Source organism: Excalfactoria chinensis, chromosome 23 (assembly GCF_039878825.1).
Source record: "Excalfactoria chinensis isolate bCotChi1 chromosome 23, bCotChi1.hap2, whole genome shotgun sequence".
Classification (NCBI taxonomy): domain Eukaryota; kingdom Metazoa; phylum Chordata; class Aves; order Galliformes; family Phasianidae; genus Excalfactoria; species Excalfactoria chinensis.
In genome coordinates this window covers 3,515,257-3,535,063 of record NC_092847.1, presented here as the reverse complement: position 1 = coordinate 3,535,063, position 19,807 = coordinate 3,515,257, and the positions used below count along the sequence as shown (strand labels likewise).

General features: G+C 50.7%; 2 protein-coding genes across 2 annotated transcripts; both read right to left on the bottom strand.

Moving 5' to 3' along the window:
- Positions 1–68: 68 nt before the first annotated feature.
- Positions 69–2,010, bottom strand: SMIM29 (small integral membrane protein 29). The gene is made up of 4 exons (XM_072356300.1): positions 1,752–2,010; positions 1,316–1,341; positions 1,133–1,238; positions 69–985 (listed from the first exon to the last, which is right to left on the bottom strand). Exons 1-4 carry the CDS (start codon positions 1,860–1,862, stop codon positions 944–946), a joined length of 285 nt encoding a protein of 94 aa, XP_072212401.1. The 5' UTR covers positions 1,863–2,010; the 3' UTR covers positions 69–943.
- A 1,379-nt stretch (positions 2,011–3,389) lies between these two features.
- On the bottom strand, positions 3,390–19,639 carry NUDT3 (nudix hydrolase 3). The gene is made up of 5 exons (XM_072356124.1): positions 19,398–19,639; positions 12,026–12,136; positions 6,122–6,166; positions 5,881–5,965; positions 3,390–5,749 (listed from the first exon to the last, which is right to left on the bottom strand). Exons 1-5 carry the CDS (start codon positions 19,494–19,496, stop codon positions 5,580–5,582), a joined length of 510 nt encoding a protein of 169 aa, XP_072212225.1. The 5' UTR covers positions 19,497–19,639; the 3' UTR covers positions 3,390–5,579.
- Positions 19,640–19,807: the final 168 nt, after the last annotated feature.

Here is a 19,807-nt window from a genome sequence, read left to right as displayed (position 1 = left end):
AGTGCCGGTTTTGGGGTGACCCCCGTTACCCCATCGGTTCTGGCTGGGTTTTATTTTATTCTTTTATATATAGATAAATAGATAATTTGGGCTGGGGGGGGGGGTGTTATTTTTTAGCCCTTTTTTGGTTCTCCTCTCATTCACAACTACCTCTGGATATTTAAGTTCCTCTCATGGAGCGCCACTGTGGGGCGGCCGGGCATCCTTTGCTTTTGGGGTCATCATTTTCCTCCTTGTTTCTTTGGGGGGGGGCTGCATTGCTGTGGGGGGGGCTCCCCCCAATTCAGGCATTTGCTCATTCATTTCTTTTCCTACTGTTACTTTAAGGGTTCACTCACTGCTGCTCCTGGGTTGGGGGGTTTGGGGATGCTGGGGGTCCCCCCTGTGCCACCCCCACGGCTGCAGTTGGGGTTGGGGGGGGGTTGGGTTCGGGGTGCTGCCGGTGTGAGGGGAAATAGGGGGGGATTTATTACTGTTTATTTTTTTGTTCCACTGTTACCAACCGCCTGGTTTCCTATTTGCAGTTACTTGAATAAAACGTTTTATGGACGTTTGATGCTCTGCTGTTTGAGCCTGTTACGGGCTCCGGGGTTGAGCCCCGTGTGGGTTCCTGTCCATCACCAGCACCACCGTCACTGCAGAGAAACGTTTATTTGCCCCCCAACTCGGGGAGCCTGGGGGTGTCCCGACCCCACACACCCCATATAGGGCCGATAGGAGCCCGTAGCTGCTCCATGGGGCTGCACCATCTCGCAGCCCCAGCGCGTTTCCCACCCCATCCCCATTTAAGGGATTTTTGGGGTGGTTTCAGCAGAAAGCAGAGCTGTGCAGGTGCCAGATGCCCCGTTACCGTCTGTGCTCACGGCGCTGCTGGTGCCGTTCCCGGCGCTGTGCTGCCATTGCTGGGGAGAGCTGTGGGGTCCGGCCCCGCTGTGGGGCAGCCTCAGGCCCTCCAGCCCCCACGGAACCCCCAGCTGGGACCCACCTGCAGGGAAGGGTAAAGAGAACCTTGAGCCACCGCGGTGCAGCTGCTGGCCCCAAAACAGCCCCCGCCCGACCCCAAAATGCGGGTCCTGGCCCCCAAAACATCAACCCCAAAGGTGGCCCCCAGCCCCAAAACGTGCCCCCTCACCTGCTGCTCCTCCGCCTCCACCAGCAGCTCGTGCTCCGACTCCTGCAGCTCCTCAGCCGGGTCGTAGCTGTACATGGGCAGCAGGCGGTGCCGCAGGCGCTCCGACCTGGAGCGGGGATGGGGCTGAGCAGGGATGGGGCGCAGGAACGGGGGGCTGCGGGGTGGGGGGGCCCGGTCACTCACCTGCGCTTCTTCTGGACGTACATCACCTGTGAGGGGAGCGGGGTGGGATGTGAGCGGGAGGGGATGGGGCGGAGGTGGGGATGGGGTGGATGATGGGGGCAGCTGGGGTTGATGATGGGGGCAGCTGGGGTTTAGGGGTGGGACTGAGGGTCTGATAAGATCGGGGATAGGGTTAAGGCTGAGGATTGGAACAAGGCTGGGGATGGGGACAGTGCTGAGGTTGGAGATGAGATTGTGGACGGGGTTGAGAATAGGGACAGGGCTGGGGTTACAGATGGGGGTGGGGACAGGGCTGGGATCGGGGATGGAGACGAGGCTGGAGATGGGGACGGAGTCGAGGCCGGGGACGGGACTGGGGCTGAGGATGGGGGAAGGGACGCGGCGGGTCGGGGCGGTGACGGCGATGGGGTCGTTGCCGGGCTGTGCCCGCACTCACCGCAGCCAGCACGGCGCCCAGCAGCGTGAGCAGCACGAAGGGGCCGAGCACGGAACCCACCAGCGGATCGCCCGCCGCGCCCGGAGCGCTGGGAGCCGTGGCGTTGCTCATGGCTGCGGCGGGGCGGCGGATCCCAACATGGGGACGGAGCGGGGAATGACGGCGTGGGGGGGGGATAAGGGACACCCGGGGGTGCCTCACCCGTATGGCCGCCCTACCGGTATGGGGCCCGACGGGACCAACGGGACGGGGTGGGGGGGGGTGGAGCGTTTGACTGCGCGTGACAGCGGGGAGGGGCTTAAATTGGGGGGGGGGTTGCGGAAGGGGGCGTGGATACGAGCGCCATGCGGTGCTGCGGATCAACCGCTGGGGGGCGACAGAGACCGGGAACGGGGGGAGATGGAAATAGATGGAAATAGAGATGGAGGAAATAGAGATGGAAATAGAGATGGATTCAGATGAGGAAGGGGGAGAGGATGGACAAAATAGGGCAGGAGGGCCCATGGCCAGCACTGACCCTACCCCATTTTTAGCCACGGAATCCCTGGGGTCTGCAGCACAGGAAGAGCCACCTGCTGCTGATGATCAGTTGCTCAAGTTGCCCGTGAGACTCTCTGACCCCCCAGCAGCCATAGGGCACATCTATTGCACCCATAGGGTACATCTACTGCACCCATAGGGCACATTACTGCACCCATAGGGCACACCTACTGCACCCATAGGGCACATTACTGCACCCATAGGGCACATTACTGCACCCATAGGGCACATCTACTGCACCCATAGGGCACATTACTGCACCCATAGGGCACATTACTGCACCCATAGGGCACACCTACTGCACCCATAGGGCACATTACTGCACCCATAGGGCACATTACTGCACCCATAGGGCACATCTACTGCACCCATAGGGCACATTACTGCACCCATAGGGCACATCTACTGTACCCATAGGGCACATTACTGCACCCCGCATGGCAAGGCCTCTCCGTGCAAGGGAGAATGTCTCTCCAGTTATTTTCAATTGAAACAGGTGGCACTCAGGGTACAGAGCAGCCCAGCTCTGAAGCACCCCACAAGCCAGGTGTTTTGCTCACGTTCTCCCCTCTTCCTGGCTCCTCAGCATGCAAAGCGTCCCCGTGTGCACACAGTGGAGCACAGAAAGCAACGAGGGAGCAAAGAAGATTGTAGTGAAGAAGCTGCAGAGGGCACTGGAAGCTGCAGCAGCACCAAACGTCCACAGCTACAACGGAACGCCGAGCACAGAACATCACTCTTGAGCAGGAAGCTGAGACACGCTGCAATGACAGGTTTATAATGCCGGGCTTAAGGGGTCAGCCCAGACACGACACGGTTTGAAGCAATGATTCCACTCGCTCAAAATAGCACCGGTTCCAGCAAGGCTGGGAGCCCTGAGCACGAGCCTCCATGTTGCACGTGGTGGGGTCCGAGCAGCGCTGTGCACTAACCCCATCCCCACTGCTCACCTTCCAAGCAGCTCCTTGGTGGAACAGGCCTCAGTTCGGTTCCCAAACCCACATCTGCTGTTTGTGCCCCAGGAGCTGTTTCCAGTTAAGGCACCATATCAGCCACTCCATGTTACTGCGTTAACAGCATCGATTCATGCCACATTAGGACACTTTCTTGGCACAATTTATTGTTCTGACCCAAACAAATAAGCCATTAGCAAGTCATTAACAATATTCTACCCTAAATCGTCAGTTTAACAGCCCTGTAAAAACATTCTTTAGTTTTAAAAACAAAAAAAAAGTGTGCATGCTGTTGATATTAAAACTGCAATTACTCTTTCAGGAGTACCAGCCGTTTTGCTGCAAAGCATCCTCCACATCGGGAGCTGGAGAGTAAGACAAGAACTCAATAGAAGGCAGTAGAAGGCTGTGTTAGGTGCTGCTTCCAAAGCCAAGATTGAAGCCCTTTGTGACAGTTTGCTTCAGGCCCATCAGCAGAGAGAAGGGCAGCGCTGCACGTTCGTCTCTAAGTGGAGGCGAACTGAGGCTCGATTCCAGGCTACTCCTTGAATAACGCCTCTCAGCTTTTCCTTCTGCACGGCTCCTCATGTCAGCAATCACTGGCACTGCTTTGGGCCCGGCTACCCCGCACCGAGCGGGGAGAACAAGAACAGAATCTGAACAGCAACAGCTTCTTGCCCAAGCAGCAAGGAAAGCACCAACCACCCCTCGTCCCGAACTCCGGGGATATTTCTATCATGTTTTCAGCGCTTCTTGGGAAGAGAGAAAACTCCAAACAGTGAGTGTTTATTAGAATACGCTTTTGTTAAATAAAGATGGAAAAAAAATAAAGAGTACTGCAGGTTTAATTTCACATCTTGGCTGTTCTGACAAAAGAGAAGTCACTGAATCCAGCAACTGCTTCTTGTCCCAAGCCAGGGATTCATTAATGCCCCTCCCACGAGTTGTACCTGTCCCATCCCACCCCCAACCCATTGTAATTCCCAACTAGACAACACTGTTGGCAAATCAAGACAGCATGAAACTTACATCAATAAAAACAGAACAACGACAAAAAATAAAAGTGAAGTGTGCCAACACAGGAGGGAAGCCATCGTCCTATCAGCGGTGCACTGCAGCCAGCAATCCTGCTCAGGAGTCAGCTGTACCTTTCACGGAGGGAGAGCTTCAACGTTCCAAACGTGCTCCACGGTGCAACTGTAAGTGCTGCAAAGCCCTGGGCTGCTGGATACGCGTGGTTAATGCAGCCGAGGGTTCGCGCAGTCACGCTCAGTAGGTACAATCAGCACAAACTAGAGATCCAGTTCAGCACGGTATAAGGCATGTGGACAAGAAGAGACGTCAGCAGAACGCAGCAGGATCAGCACAGCAGCACTGGTGATCGACACTCCGCTTTGTCAGACTTTGAGCCCCCTCCAGATCCCCGCTTCCTACCACAGACACTGAGATCTGTTTCCTACCGTAGCGTTTCTGAGGCTGTTTTATTTGTGGCCGAGCCTTAGAAGACTGACTCTTTTTCCATTTCATTTTGGATGTGAAAGCAGAAACGGCGGCGGAAGCTGCAGGAGAAGCCACTGAGCAGCGGGGATGTCTGCGGGTGATCAAAACTCTGCCCTCAACTTCAAGAGTCACTGCACCAAAAGGGGAGCTGCTGAATGGGGAGTAAACTGGCCCAGCCATTAGCAGTGCCACAGAGCGTGGGTTTTTAAGGGGGGGGAAAAACAAAAAGCCCAAACCAAAAGGCAAACAGATTAATTGGGAAGCCTTCGGTTCGGGAGCAGACCAGGATTACAAAGAAAAATGAATTAAAATGTTAGATTCTCCAGCTAAAAATAAAAGAAAAACGTTGTTTATACGCATGTGCTGAAAGTGAGCAAACAGCACCTTACAGTACAGACTAAGACTTGAAGAGCTGAGCTCACATCTGAAGTCTTTTAATGAAAAAAACAAAAAGGAAAGCAAAGTGGCTGCGGCTGGGATGACACAAATGGGACACTTGAGAACACAAGGCAGAGGCAAAAGTGGCAGCCTCAATGGCCAGGCAATGGAAGCGGTGTGACGGGAAAGGGGCACTTCATGCACAGAATGTATCTTACAAAATACATACCCCCAAAAAAAAGCAAAAAAATAAAATAAAACAAAAAGAAGCCAACAACAACAAAAAAAAATCCCACCTTGCACTAAATTGCAGCACTCTTTAACACTTGCTCTGCCACAGGCTGCTGCCCATGCCTTGTTTGATAGAGGAGGCATGTGAAAAAGGGGAGGGGGAAGGGGGGGATCCATGTTTCAGTCTGATTTCCAAACTCTCTCTCTCTCACAGGGACGTCCTCAGTCATCTGATGTCAGACACGGAGCCCTCAGAGTACGTCGTGGTCATGACTGGAGTGCCGTTGTTTGCCAAGCAGCCTTGCCTCAAGGTTTCAAAATACGAGGCCTGAACCGGTTTGTGATACTGCAGAACTTTGATGGCATCCTCTATCTTAAACCATTCCCTTTTCCTTCCTGCAGGCAATAAAGACAAATCAGTAGGTGCAGCTTCTCTTCACGCTCTGTGCCTGCTGCAGGAGTTGGAATGACCTCCCCCAGGCCACAGAGCCCACTGTTTGGCCACCTTCTTTTTCCCCCAATCTTACCAATATTGACAGAGTCCTCCCAGTCTTCCAACACCTCTGTGACAATAAGTACGTAAACATATGTCCTGTGTTTCCTGTCCCGATTCTGGAAGGCAAAGGGAACAGAACAGTAACAACGTGATCAGAGGGGAAAAGGCAGTGGGCACAGGGCAGCTCCAAGCTGTGTGCTGCAGCTGGGATGCGATGGGAAGAGGTTTTACACAACCAAACCTTGCAGCCCCAAACCATGTCTGAAACTTACCTCAAAAATTCCCACCAATCTTCCTAACGTCCCTTTCACTCCAGCCTAGGAAAGTCGAAAGGAAAAAAGAAAGGCTTTAACGACAGGTCAGCAGGCATTGCCCCATGTGCTGAGCAGGAGCAGCTCCTTTAGAATGAGAAGCAAATGCTGTCAGTCAGTTAATGGTCACAAGAGAAATCATAGAGAAATACCTCAGAGATATTCCAGGGCTGCCCCCCATCCGTTTTGAAGCAAGCTGCAGCAAACAAAAAACACCTTCCAAGTTGTAACACGGCCTCCACCTCCACATCCGCCTCCTCCTGGTCCGCTCCCACCACCCCAAGCATCCCCTAAAGCCCAAATCCTTTCCACCACTCCCTGAGCTCGACTCCAAGGAAGCAGCGTTTCAACTGAATCTCCTCCATCAGTTCTGGACATGAAATTTATTGTCTCATCAGAATTGCTGACGTTCTGCCTGGCTCACAGGTGGGCCATTGGCTATTAACCACAAAGCTATTTCTGGAGTCAAAGAGCAATTCCATGAAGGTCACCGCCTGCATGCATGCCCTCAGCCAAGGCCAGCACAGAGAACTCACACTGACCTTTGCATACGAGCAGTTCTACCTCATCTGAAGTGCTGCTGCTGTTAACCTGCACATGAAGGACTGCTCTGCTTCCCTACCTGCAGAGGCACTGAATGGAGAGCCAGGGTTGCTCCTGTCTGCACTCCAACCTGTCTGAGAGCAAATACATCTCCAGCCTATGCCCAGCTCTGACAGCAGCATGCTTGCACTAATGCAGGCAGGCATGGAGCCCTTCCTTTTGTTCTGGTGAAGCAAAGAGGTAACCAAAGTAACACTCAGCCTACAAACCAGCATCCTTCTTCTCTATTCATCCTTCTTCTCTATTCAGCCTGGACTTACTCATCCAAATGGCACAAAACCGTGACTCCAAGCAAAGGTGCTGCAGGAAAACCACGCTGAATTATTATTAGGCAACTGATAGAAGTGCCAAGGCTTCCTCTGTCTGCGAGTTTATCACACGCAGATGGTGAGGAGTTCAATCAAACATTACACTGGCCACAACCAAAGAGAGAAACAGTAAAGCCTTGAAGGTTGCAAAGCACGTTGACCACGAAATCTCCCAGTGCAATGACTCTCACCTGACTTTACAGGTACTGTAAATTCTGATCCCACAGTAAAATACTGCTACCCCCAGCAAAGGAAGCTAGGTCATGACAGCAGAACTTCCAGGCTCCTCTTAGGGCTCCTATGGGGGCCAACCCTCTGTACCTCCCCCCCGATCCCTGCTGTGCAGCGATGAGCGTTTTCTTGGAAAGTCAGAGCCCAGCCCCAGGCTCACCCAGGACTGGCACCGCATCCCAGCCTTAATTTGCACCAGATGACTCCGGAATTTTCTCCTCGGTAGTAACTGGATTGAGAACCACAGGCTGCAGCAGCATGTCTGGCAGCAGCAGCCCAAGTTATTCGGGCATGAGTCCCCTCCCCCTGCGAGCATTAGCAGTGCTGCAACCCCCAGAGCACATGTTGGTGTAAGGAGGGCACTACTCAAGCCATCAACAAGAGGCAGAAAGGCCCCAGCACTGTGTTCCAGCTGCAGGGGTGAGAGCACAGCTCCATCAAACAGCAGGGCTCCCCAGCCAAGGGCGGCCAGCAGGCTGGCAGTGCAGGCTCCTCATTCTCTGCTCCATGCATCCAGCAGACCCAAACCAGTTTGCAATGCCTAACATAGTCCTAACTGGAAGGCAGCCTTAGCAGGAGCGTGTCCCCATCAGCGGCACACAGCTGCCCCAAACCAGCACATGGCAGGGGTGGGCTGGGCATGCTGGACAAGCAACCAAAATGGGGAGGAAATGAAGTTTTACTGGCTCTGCTGCTCACAGAACAACTTGTTTGAATAAAGAGAAATTACCGAAGACATCCAAGAACAGCAGGTTCAGGTTTCAAAGCTGAAAATAAGTTGGGGTCAGATGCAAAAAGCAGCCTGCAGCAACACCATCTGTTCCTAGGGACAGCTTTTATTTCCTTCCATCTGAGCTAAGGAAAATGTGGGTTGGAATTTCAGCTATTTTACTTTGCTCTATTAGGCTCAAAGCCTGCATCTACTATAGAATACTGCTGGGCAAGAGGACTGTGGTAAAACACCCAAATCTCTAATGCTTGCAGAACTGAAGGCAGTAAATCACACCCATAAGGGCTGCCAGCTTAGACAAGTTCTGAAGACACCAATTAACCAGCAGCTAGGCAAATTTTCTTGCTGTCTTCAGTGTGTCTCACAGAGGGTTACGTTTGTTAACTGATTCTTTCCTGCATTACAGCTGATGCAGTTATAAAATAGCACAAAAGAATTTCCAAGCATTGCACTCATTTTTATGAGTTTGGAGTACATAAGGCAATAGCAGACCAACTTCACTACTGTCTGTTTGCACACAGTATTATAAAGCTATGAAGGGCTCAAAGCTATCACACCTCATTCGTTCACAATCCCTGCCATGATGCTTCAGATACAACACAGGGCTTCCTATGCTGGCACTGAATGACGTCGTTATTCGTATCCTAAATCACTCACAGAACACATGAAGCTTATAAGCCATCCTCGAGAGGGAAACTAGTGTCCAGCAACCAGATCAAAGGGCTGCAAGATGGGCTATTTCTGATAGCAGCATCCATTGATCACAGATAAAGCACAGCTTATCTTTCTGTTGCTCCCCATGAAGAAAGCACGACCGACGCTTCCGTAATTGTACAGAACTTGACATTTCTCAGCATTTAAAGGTCAGGATGTGAAAGATGCTATAAGTGCAGAATTAAATGCCTTTGGGTTTAACAGATGAACGTGGAAGCTTCCTTCAAAGTCACTCCATAATAAGTTTAATTTAAGGCAGCTATTCCTAAAACATGTTCTTCACCAGTTGCTCACACCCATGAAAAGCCCTTATTCCCAACGTGACATTCATTACAAGAGAATGCAACAGCAGAGAGAAATTGAATCCAAGGAGGAAGAAACGCAGAACACACCACGCTGGCAATAATCAGTACTTTGAAAGGCAGTGTCATTCTTCAAAAGGGGAACCTGAGAACACACCTGGAGCTCACCGCTGTGTGGGCGACTGGCTGCACTGTGCCAGAAGAAGGGTGGATAGTGATGAGGGGGAATGCTTTTAAACTGAGATGAGAGATTTAGCTCAGATCTTAGGAGGGAGTTTTCTACCCAGAGGGTGGTGACACACTGAACATGTTGCCCAAGGAGGCTGTGGATGCTCCATCCCTGCAGCCATTCAAGGCTGGATGTGGCTCTGGGCAGCCTGGGTTGCTGGTTGGTGACCCTGCACACAGCAGGGGGTTGGGACCGGATGAGCATCATGGGCCTTTGTAACCCAGGCCATTCTATGACTCTACAGTCATTCTGTGATAAGTAAGGAGTTCACTCTATAAGATGGCTCTCATTCAGAGCTGCAGCACTCATCTGCTGCCACTAAAGAACTCTGTCAGTTTGCATTGCATACAGACAACAGAAAGCGTGACAAGTGTTGGTACCTGTCTGCTTTAATACATCTGCTGGGACAGATTAATATGGAGAGTCCTTATGTAAACTAGGACAAGGACTTGAACTCAAAGTGGGACGAAGGGATGGCAGATTTGACTCAATCAACACCTCATTTTCCTAAGAGCCATTCTGAATGAAAACTGGGAGGAGGGTAAAGTCTGATTTCTTGGTGTGACACTTACAGCAGCGATCCACACATGAGCTCAAACACATCGATGATAATTAAACAGCGAATGCACAAGTTTCAATTCTCCATTTAGGGAAGCATAGTTTAAAAAGAAAATGCACAGCATGCAAAAAAAAGACCGAGTTGAAAAAAAAACCAGCCCATTGTCAACTACAGAGACCACAACTGAAAGGGGACCGAGCCCTTCCAGCTCTTCCAACTGGCTCTTATTAAAAAGGAAAAGGCATACCAACATCAGCAAATGCAAGCCTGCAAATCTCCTCTGTGACTGCTCAGCACGCAAAGCCACCTCCCTGCAGGATAACCACTGCTGTGTGCACAGCATGGGGAACGCTGGGCTTTCTCTCTCCTAATGCAGGCAGTGGGAGCTGCTCAGCTGACCTGCTGCCTCCCCCCATGACCCGTCCCAGGAGAGGAGCAAAGGCAGCAAACCTACACAGAAAGCCTCGGCTGCAACCCACACACACAAGAGAAAAAGCTGAAATTCACATGAAAGGATGAACAAGGATTAACAGCCTAATTCTCAGCAGCAAGTTCCAGCTAGCACGCACACCAGTTGCCCAGCAAGCAGCCTCATAAAATGCTGCCCCTGCCAAATCAGTGGTGCAGGCTGCACGAGTCCCTTACAGCACGAGCATAGCAAACGTTTCCCTCTCACGTGCACATTCCCCAGCAACATTTTACAGTAAACAGCCCGCTGAGCCCAAGGCAGTTGATATACATTCTAATTCGGTGTACATCTTGCGAGCAGAGCGCTGGAACACAAACAGACTCCAGGAAGGCCTTATAAGCCCACAAGCTGCCCCATGTTTTTCAGCTGCCCTGACCATACACCGTAGGAGGGCTCAGGTAGTTTTACCCACAGGACAGGAGAGCTTTTACCCCAGCAGCCTCCCACTGCATGGCACCAACGGGATGAGCTGTGGCAGAGGTTAGCACCTCTGCTAGGCATCCCGCAGCTTTCTGAGCTGGCCGTGTTTGCTGTTTGTTGAGCAGCATTCAAGCACATAGGTAGTTTGCTGGGAATGACTCAACCCTGCCAGGCTGCCACAGTTTGAATTACACTCTCATTCGGCACCAGTCCACGTGAGCGAGGGAACACCAGCTGAGTGAGAGGGGATTATCTCAGCCAGCCCAAACCAGTTCCTTCTCTGCAGATTGAGTCCATGCCAAGGCTTCCTTTCAACCACCGAGCTGTCATGGAAAGAGAGCAACTCTTCCAAGCTTCACTGCCTGAGAAAGGGAGGGTCGATACAGATTTATTTTAGGGATTTGAAAGGCGAAGCCACGCATCTCCTGAATGAACCTTTGACTTCTGTATCAAATAACTTCATAATTAATAATGATTAGGTTGTAAAGCAGGACTCCGTAGCTAAAAATATTCCCGTTGTTCTGGTTAAACTCATTTGGGCTCATATTTGAAAGATTAACGAGTTCCTAAAAAAGCAAGAGCTATACCACATGCTGAACAAAATTCACACGCAGCAAAGCCCAGCACTAGAGGGACCTAAACCAAAGTTCACTGTATAATCCTGCCCATCCTTCTGATAAACTGATGGGTTACAGAACGTCCAAAGAGAAACACGCAGCAGGTAATTCCAGCTACTCAAGGGAAAGAAAGTCTTCATATGCAGGACAATTAAATACAGCAACCATGGGAGAAGCTTCCTCCCAGCTCCCACCAATTGGCTCCTCGTTTCTGTTCTGTAGCACAAAGATTCATAAAGCTCTTGAAAGCATTTTAATCCTGCCTTACATAACTACGGACTGACTTGGTCATCCATATATAATCATTTAATCGTTTCTGAATCCAAGCATCTCTCCTGCTCAGTAATATTCAGAAGTGAGTTTTAAAGACAAATGCTACATGTGATGCAGCCCGTTACCATTTTATGACATTAAATTCCTTTAATTAGATATGAAAAATAGCTCTTCCAGCTTCAACACAAAAGCAGGCCTTCTCCATGCGGGTCATTCTGTATTATCACAGAATCCTTAGAGTCGGAAGGGACCTCTGAGGGCCATCTAGTCCATCATACTCCTTCACTTAGGCCCTGATTCCCCCATACACACAATGCAGACAGCACAGCGACCACAGACTTCTCTTTACCTGCAGGAAACCAAGCTGGAGTGATGAAAACACCCAGAGCTCCTGCTCTGTGAGCACTTACCTCTTCGCAGACTTCTCGCACAGCAGCCACGTTGGGCTCCTCCTCGGGCTCCATGCCACCGCCAGGGACGATCCATCGATCAGGATGACGACTGCTGCTAACCAGCAGCACCTGAGAACAGAGCACAGCAGATGCATAAACACAAAGCGATGCTGCTGCTTAGAGCCCAGCTGGAGGAGGGAATTTGTCTTTGCATCTCACACACACCTCCAAACACGGCCAATCCAATATGAGCTCTTGAAGATACTTGGCATTATCCAATACAGCCTCATTAGCCCATTGCAAGCAGCAGTGCCAACTGCATCATCTACGACACCAAGGCCCTCCAAATTATTTCAGCTTGGCTTTGGATGAGGCTGTTCAGTGAGATGTATAAGCAAAATATAAGCTTGTAATTAACCACCTAAAACCCCACAAGAAGGCTGCGTAGATGGACAGCCTTTTTGTGGGAGTTTTTCCTCAAAATCTTTTATTCCAAAGTCATTCTGCTCTGTGCAGTTGGGTTTAGCCTCATTAAACTCACTTGTTGTCTTTTGGAAACAAGAAGCTAAATAACAACCTCAGCTGTATGAAAATCCCCCAAAGAAAACTGAGACGCTGTGCTTATGAAAGCTACTTGTGATACGTCCATGAGCAGGGATGGAAACTAAAAACAAAACTAATACTGTTTTTCAGCTCTCTAAACAAAGCTCGTTCATTAGAGTCATCATGCTATACTTCATCACTTCACTGGCACAAAGCTCAGAGCCAAAGCAACTTGCTCCAGAAACTTTCCAGCATACCAGTCCAATTAGGTTACAGGCCAGTCATCACTGTTTCAACCAGACATTCGGAAGTTAAACCGAGCAAGATGCTAAAATCCAAGGCTTTACTGTGTAAATGATGACCTACAAGTGGAGCATGAGAAGATTTGCACTAATTTTCAGGAAATAACCTACCTACAGACCTCAAAACTGCACCTGTGAGATAGAAACAACCTCAAGAGTTCGGAGGTTCTGCAGTACTTTTCTATTCTGGAAGCTCTCACCTGCCTTCCAACCACCCTGCAAAGAGATCTGTTCCTTTTCGGGGCCATCCAGGCAATGCCCAGGGATGAGGGCAGCCCATGGACTGGAACACACCAGGCTGAGAACATGGATCATTTGCAGACTCCAAACAGCACCTCTCCAACCAGGAGCAGCAAAGCTTAAAGCAGAAACTGAAGAGGGGTCACAACAAACGTTTTGGCAACTGCTGGCCTAACCTTTCCTAAGTTTGGAACTCAACTCTGCCTTCTCAAGTGTCAGAATGCCCCTGATCAGCAACCTGCTGCGGGTCCCACCAAAGACGATGTCCCAAAGCCTCCTTTTCCTGCTTCAGTCAGAGCCCACGTCTCAATCCTGCAATACAGGAAGCAACATCAATTGTTGGACTTCAAACCTTTCAAACCCCTGAGCCCTACGCAGTCTATCTACTGAATTGGAGAGATCAGAATATACACCAGAAATGAATTAAGCTGGAAGGGCTGCCTTAATTCTGCTGGATAGTTTGGACCAAGGCAATGCTTTACCAGCACCGATAGGAACCTTTTAGTTGCAAACAACAGTTTTAGTCCAAGTAAATTAACTTCAGCTGGTTTGGCAGTTGAGCATCTTCTAAATAGAATTAGCACCAACAACCTGCGCTGGGAAGGAAAAACCTGTCATTCTCACACTTTTATGTAATCAGACTGTTTCCTGTTTAATAAAAAGGAAATCCCATCCAGAGAGAGCAGGAAACGTGCCCTACAAGGTCACTCCTTTTGAACGGCTTTAAACAGGATATTGCTACCAATGAGCTCTCCCCAGACAAAGGGCCCAGGTTCACAGTGAGGGTGAGATGTCGTCCTGTTCTAAAACTCACACATCTCAGAACTGCACCCTGAGGCACACAGTGAAGAGTCCCCCCCCTTCAAACCTTCATTTTCACAAGGGGCCACGATCCGTCTATCTCCCAGGCTGCCCCAAAGCCAACACAAACGTGATCTGCTGAACACAGCAGTGAGTGTTTGGGAGGAGCAGCCTGAATGCTGGCTCCAAGATAACAACTGCATTCCTCAGCAAAAACCTTTCCCCTACAGCTGGCCGGGGGAGCAGCATACCTGCAGATGGGGAGATAGCAGCCCAGCAGGGGCTGAGCTCCCTCAGCACAGAGATGGAACAGTATTCCTGCCATAACCAAGTCAGAATCGTTTTCCAACTTGCACCGCAAAGCTACAGAGAGAGAATGGGGACCAGACCTTTATTGTAACAACGTAACACGACTAAAACGTTATGCAATTGCTCACTTAGACTGAGCCTATTCCAGTACATCACCATACAAAGGACTACCTGGTGGCTGCTGTGTCCCCATCAGCTACATTACTGCCTGTGGATCTATTAGATAAAATCCTTCAGGTATCCCTATACCACACAAAGAGATCGTCATGAAAGAGGTCACCAGCAGAAAATGCTTATTTCTGGGCTGCAACACAGCACGGCACTGCAGACCTGATGGTAAGCAAGCTTCAAAGCAGCACAGCAGCCTTCCCCAAAGGCAGGAAGGGCGACGAGACCCCAGGCTGCCCAGCACAGGGCTGGGAGCTCCATGGGAGAAGGGGAAAGAGGCTGCCACCAGGACAAGCCTGGAGGCCCCAATATGCACTGCTGACCTTACGACGACTTCATTACACACAGATCTTCCTTTCTAATCCTATCACTTCCCCCCAAAATAATGGTGCTCCACAAAGCAAAAGCTGCAGGCGCACACAGCTGAGCTCTATGTTGAGTTAACAGAGCAGATTGAGGCTCAGGTTCTCTCTTGCGACGCTCGATTTAAACAGCAGCCACCCATAAATAAAACAACAGTAGCTGCATTGTAACCAATGTGATTCCTAGAAAGAGGCTCCGTAGAAGCATTACAGCAAAGACCAAAAGGGCTGCAGCACGATTAGAAGCTAAACTGTGATGTTATTAGAGCTGCCTACCTGCCAGCCTCCCAGGAAAAGCCTCCAAGCACACACGGCAGCCACGGACAAGCAGGCAGGAAAGGGGCAGCAAAGATGGCCAACAGGTGTTCCCCATCCCAGCGCCATCCTTTTGCCAGAAACCAGCTTACAGCTGCTGAGACAGCCTTCGTATTTATTTCTACCAATGTAAAGTGACAAAACCAAGTGTTTGCAGAGTGTCTGAAGTAAGAACCCCCCCACACACACCTGCTTGTTTCACTTTAGCATCATTTATTAGAACACAGACTGCAAGGAACCAGCAAATCTCCCAATGCACTTCATGGAGATGGGTGGAGAAGAGGGCCGGCCGCAGTGCCTTGCTCCTGTACAATCTGTCTTTGTTTTTAAGTTTTACTTTAATGGGAGTGTCTGCATTCAGGATTTGGAGACTCTGGGTTGCCCTATTGCCAGCCAGGACACCGTAGTGTTATAAAGACCTTCTGTGCTTTACCTAAAGTTCACAAGTGCTCTCACAACCCCAATATGTTTTTACTCGGTGCTTTTAGAACTGACAAAACCAAGATCCATCTGACTGCATCGAACCACCTCAAGGCACTAAGAACGCAGGGGCTGACAAACTGTGCTCCTGAGGAGCCACGAGGTGCTGCTCCCCAAAGCAAAGCCTTGCAGAAACTCTTCCATTCAAGTGGCAGAAACAACCTCAATTATACTACACCACAAACCACGCACTTTGCCAATTACCAACACTCAACAGCCCAAAGAGGCACGCCAAGGAGCACGGGGCTTGCAGGACAGTTCTTGTGACCTCTTGCTATTCAGGGCACGTTACAGAGCTTGCACAGCGAATGACAGCAAGAGCACAGCCTCTGGTTAGCAGGTCACAGCCAGCCCCGCACGCTGCAATGCATAACCTCAACAGCAAGCCAGCAAACAGCCTGGTCCTGACCATCCCAGGAGTGCTGCTTTCCCTCAGCAGCACGCAGTTTTCTCAGCTGAGCAATGTTTTGGGGCACAAAAACCCACATCTCGCTCTGTGGCACAATCTGATTTAACTCAGGATGCCACATCTGGAAAACTGAGGCAGCAAATGGATGGTGGGAAGCTGGAATCCAGACTGGATGTGGCTCTGGGCAGCCTGGTCTGGTGGTTGGCAACCCTGCATATAACAGGGGGTTGAAACGTGATTATCATGGTGGTCCTTTTCAACCCGGGCCATTCTATGAGTCTATAGAAGGGGAAATCGTTCACCCTAAAGAACACGACAAAAGTAAAGCACAAGCCTTGAGAAAGGGAAGAAGAGCCGGGCTGGAAGAAGTCCACGTGATTTGGATCACACCTATGGTGCGATAACCATACGAAAAGTAGAGAAAACCCTGCAGGTTTTTAGGCCACTTCTTCGAATAATAACCATCAATCAGCCCGTTCCACACTCCTCCCGCACAGCACGGCTCACATTACCCATCCTACACATTTCTTGTAACTTTAGAGTGACTGCTCGCTCCCACAGAAGATGGACACAGCCACGAGCCTCTCCCTGCAGCAGGGCTGCGTTTCGGATAACCACCAGAATTATCTGCAGGGCAGAAGCCAGCTGCAGGGCCTGGGCCTCAGAAGCAAAGGGCTGATAATAAGGCACTCCCAAAGACCCTAAACCCCACTTGGTTTGCCTGGCAAAACCTGTGTGCTGACCATTCACACGTGAAGGGAATGGCAAGAGTTAAGCTGAGCCATTGGAACAAGGGCTCTGAGACTCTATTCCAGCAGCAGCACTACGATCATATGATGCCGAGCTCCCTTTACTTCCAGGCAGCAAAGTGCTCCAAGTGGTTCCAGCTAATAATATTTTTATATTGAAGCAAACGCACAAAGGATGGCATAGGAACACTGTGTGATCATCAAGAGCCTACAGTTAACATTTGAAAACTGCTGCACTACATCACAGTTTTGTTCCTAAGCGACCCAGGAGGGGCAAGAAGAGAAAGGTTAGTTTGCATTCAAATTGCTTTCTCCAATTGAGGCCTTAACGTGGCTTTTGGTGACAGTGCTGGCCTGGCACACACACACAGCTACAGAGCCAGAGTTCTTACCAGAGCTGTGTGAAAGTTCTGCTCTCTCATCTTAATTTAGCCTCCATTCACAGTTGGAAAAAAGACGGCCAATCCTGGATGCTTTTCTTCCCGAAGCATTTCCTCCCAGCGTCTTTAAAGAACACCAGTTGTTAACGAGCAGTTTGTCCTTTCACCAGTTACAATGCAGACATGCTTAAACCTGTAGCTACACCAGCCCGGGACTTAAAGTCAAACAGTTGCTTTTAATTTCTGTTCAAACAGAACAGGGATGCTGCCATGAAGCTGCCCTCCATCTGTTCTGTGATGCTGAGAGGTTACTGACACGTCCTGGAACCTTTCAGAAGTGGTGGATTCCAAACTCAACACAGAGAAAACGTGGAACCTCAAGCAGCGTAAGGAAGAAATCAATCACTTAAACTGAAAGAAGGAACAAGGTTAGAACGATGAGGGTAAGCCTCCATGTGCAAGAGTAAGGCCCGGCCAAGGATGCTCTGTTTTGGCAGTCTCCATTTAGTGCTAACAAACTGGCACAGCTACAAAACCAGAACGCTCTGCCCAGGAAGGGAAAGCAGGATTCCTCTTACTTCTGATTGTTTAAACGGTGAACGAATCGGGAACTCAAAGGCAGCTTTTTGATCTCATAGTGGGAAGAGAAGGAGAACTGGGATAGAGAGCAGCTGCTGTTTCTTAAGCCCTCAAAAGAAACAGTAACCAGAAGCAGAAACAAACAATGCTTTGGTACAGCAGGCTCCTTTATCAAAGCTCACTCTTGGCCTTCCTTTTCCAACAGTAAACCTTACATAGATCTTTACTAACACATTTTGGCTCTATTCTTTTTCTCTCCCTGCCAGGAGAGACCCTTTAAAGACATCTTAAATCCCACTTCAATCCAAGTAATCAATCAATCTTTGCTAACAACTTTCCTCCACGAATCCTGTCGAGCCACTCCACGCGGTGGGAACACCAGGGATGAGAAGGCAGGATGCAGTTCCAGCCCTCCATTAAATGCACAGATATCATCAATAAATCCGCCGTGTGAGGTCCTCGGGAGGCCAATTCCAAATGAAACACAACCATCATTCATTAACCCGCCCTTTCTGTGGCTCACAACGAGGAAATCAATCTACATCCCACACTGCATCATTAACAACGCAATTAGCGCGCCTTCGTGTCACAGACCAGCGCAGCACACCTGATTTCTCTGCTGTGAGCACCCATAGGGCCCAATGCTGAGAGGGACTGGAACTAAAGGAGCAAACAGGTGAGCACCCACACCGCCCCAATACACACAGTTCTCCCCATCTAACGTGGCCCAACAGCTGGTTCTTAAGGAGAACTGCTGTTGTAGATGCTAACAAACTGCCTCCGCAGCTGTCTGAAGGTGCATCAGGAAGCCCTTCAAGCTGATAAGCCCCAACATCATTACACAACGTGATTACAGCCTTCTTCATAGCCAGCTCAAAAACGTCCTGCAAGGTGGGAAGGCGCAGCTGCAGCAAGTTTCAGTTCTGTTGATTTCAGATCATTTACACTTGAGATGTTGACACTCTTCACCATGACAGCACAGCTACAAAGGCTCTGCTAAGCCTCCACCAGCACGTTAAATAATAACTGCACGGTATGCTAATTGACTTTCCTCCAGCAAACTGCCTGCATTCCCTTCCGATTTCCTGTAGCTACAAATATGATAATCAGGAGAACAAAGCCTTCAGAACAGCCACTCAGGAGCCAGTCAATGAAGTGAGGTGCGCCTGACTAATAAGCGAGATCTGCAGCCCGGTTTGTGCCGAGTGCTGCAAACCCGCGTCAAAAGCACATTAAAAGAGAAAACGGCAACAACAAAAAAATCCACATCTGAGCAAAGTTCCTCTTTCCAACGTCAGCGCCGATCCGAGCCCTTGGCAACGCCGCCGTTCTCAGAGCACCCAATTTACCTTTAATTCCCACTTCCTCCCCAGCCTCTCTGGCCGGCAGCTCCTGGCACTCCATCAGTCCCCTTTTATCCCCGTTTCTTTTTATAAACCCAAGGTCAGGTTTCCTCTCCCATCTCATGTGATGCGCTGGACTGAAGTTCTGCCAGCGTGGTTGGTCCAGACCACTGCCAAAGCCCGGCGCTCCTCACCAGGCTGCTCCACCATCCCTCAGCCTCAGCTCGGAGGCATTTTTCTCGCGTTCGGCAAAGAGAGAAAAGGGGGGAAAAGGAAGAAAAAAGGGGAGAAAAAAAGGAAATAAAAGGGGTCGGGATGCGGGGGGAGCCCCAACTTTCCCAGCGCGGAACGAACGCTCCCACACCGCGCTCCCGGGCACGCAGCCGCCCGCAGCCCGGCCCGGCCCTCACCTCCTCCTCGCTCTCGCTGCGGAAGCACAGACAGGCCGCCCGCTTCTTGTAGCCGTCCCCGTCGTAGGTGCGCGTCTGGTTGGACTTGAGCTTCATCATCCTCCGCTCCGGGGGGCGGCCCGAGGGACGGCGAGGCCTAGACAGGGCCGGGGCGGCGGGCGGGGAAGGAGCCGCCGGGGCTCCCGCGAGGGGCGGGCGGGGAAGGACGGGGGGGACGGAGGGGGACCCGCCTCCCCGCGAGTCTCTTTCTCTGTCAGTCTCTGTTTCCCGCAGGCCGGGAGCCGCCCGCTACACGCTGCCGCCTTTCGCCCGCCTCATCCCTCCCTTCATTTCCAGCCGCTCCGCCGCCGCTGCCCGCGCTCCGGCCACCGCCGCCGCCGACGACCGCGACGCCATCTTGGGGCACGCTA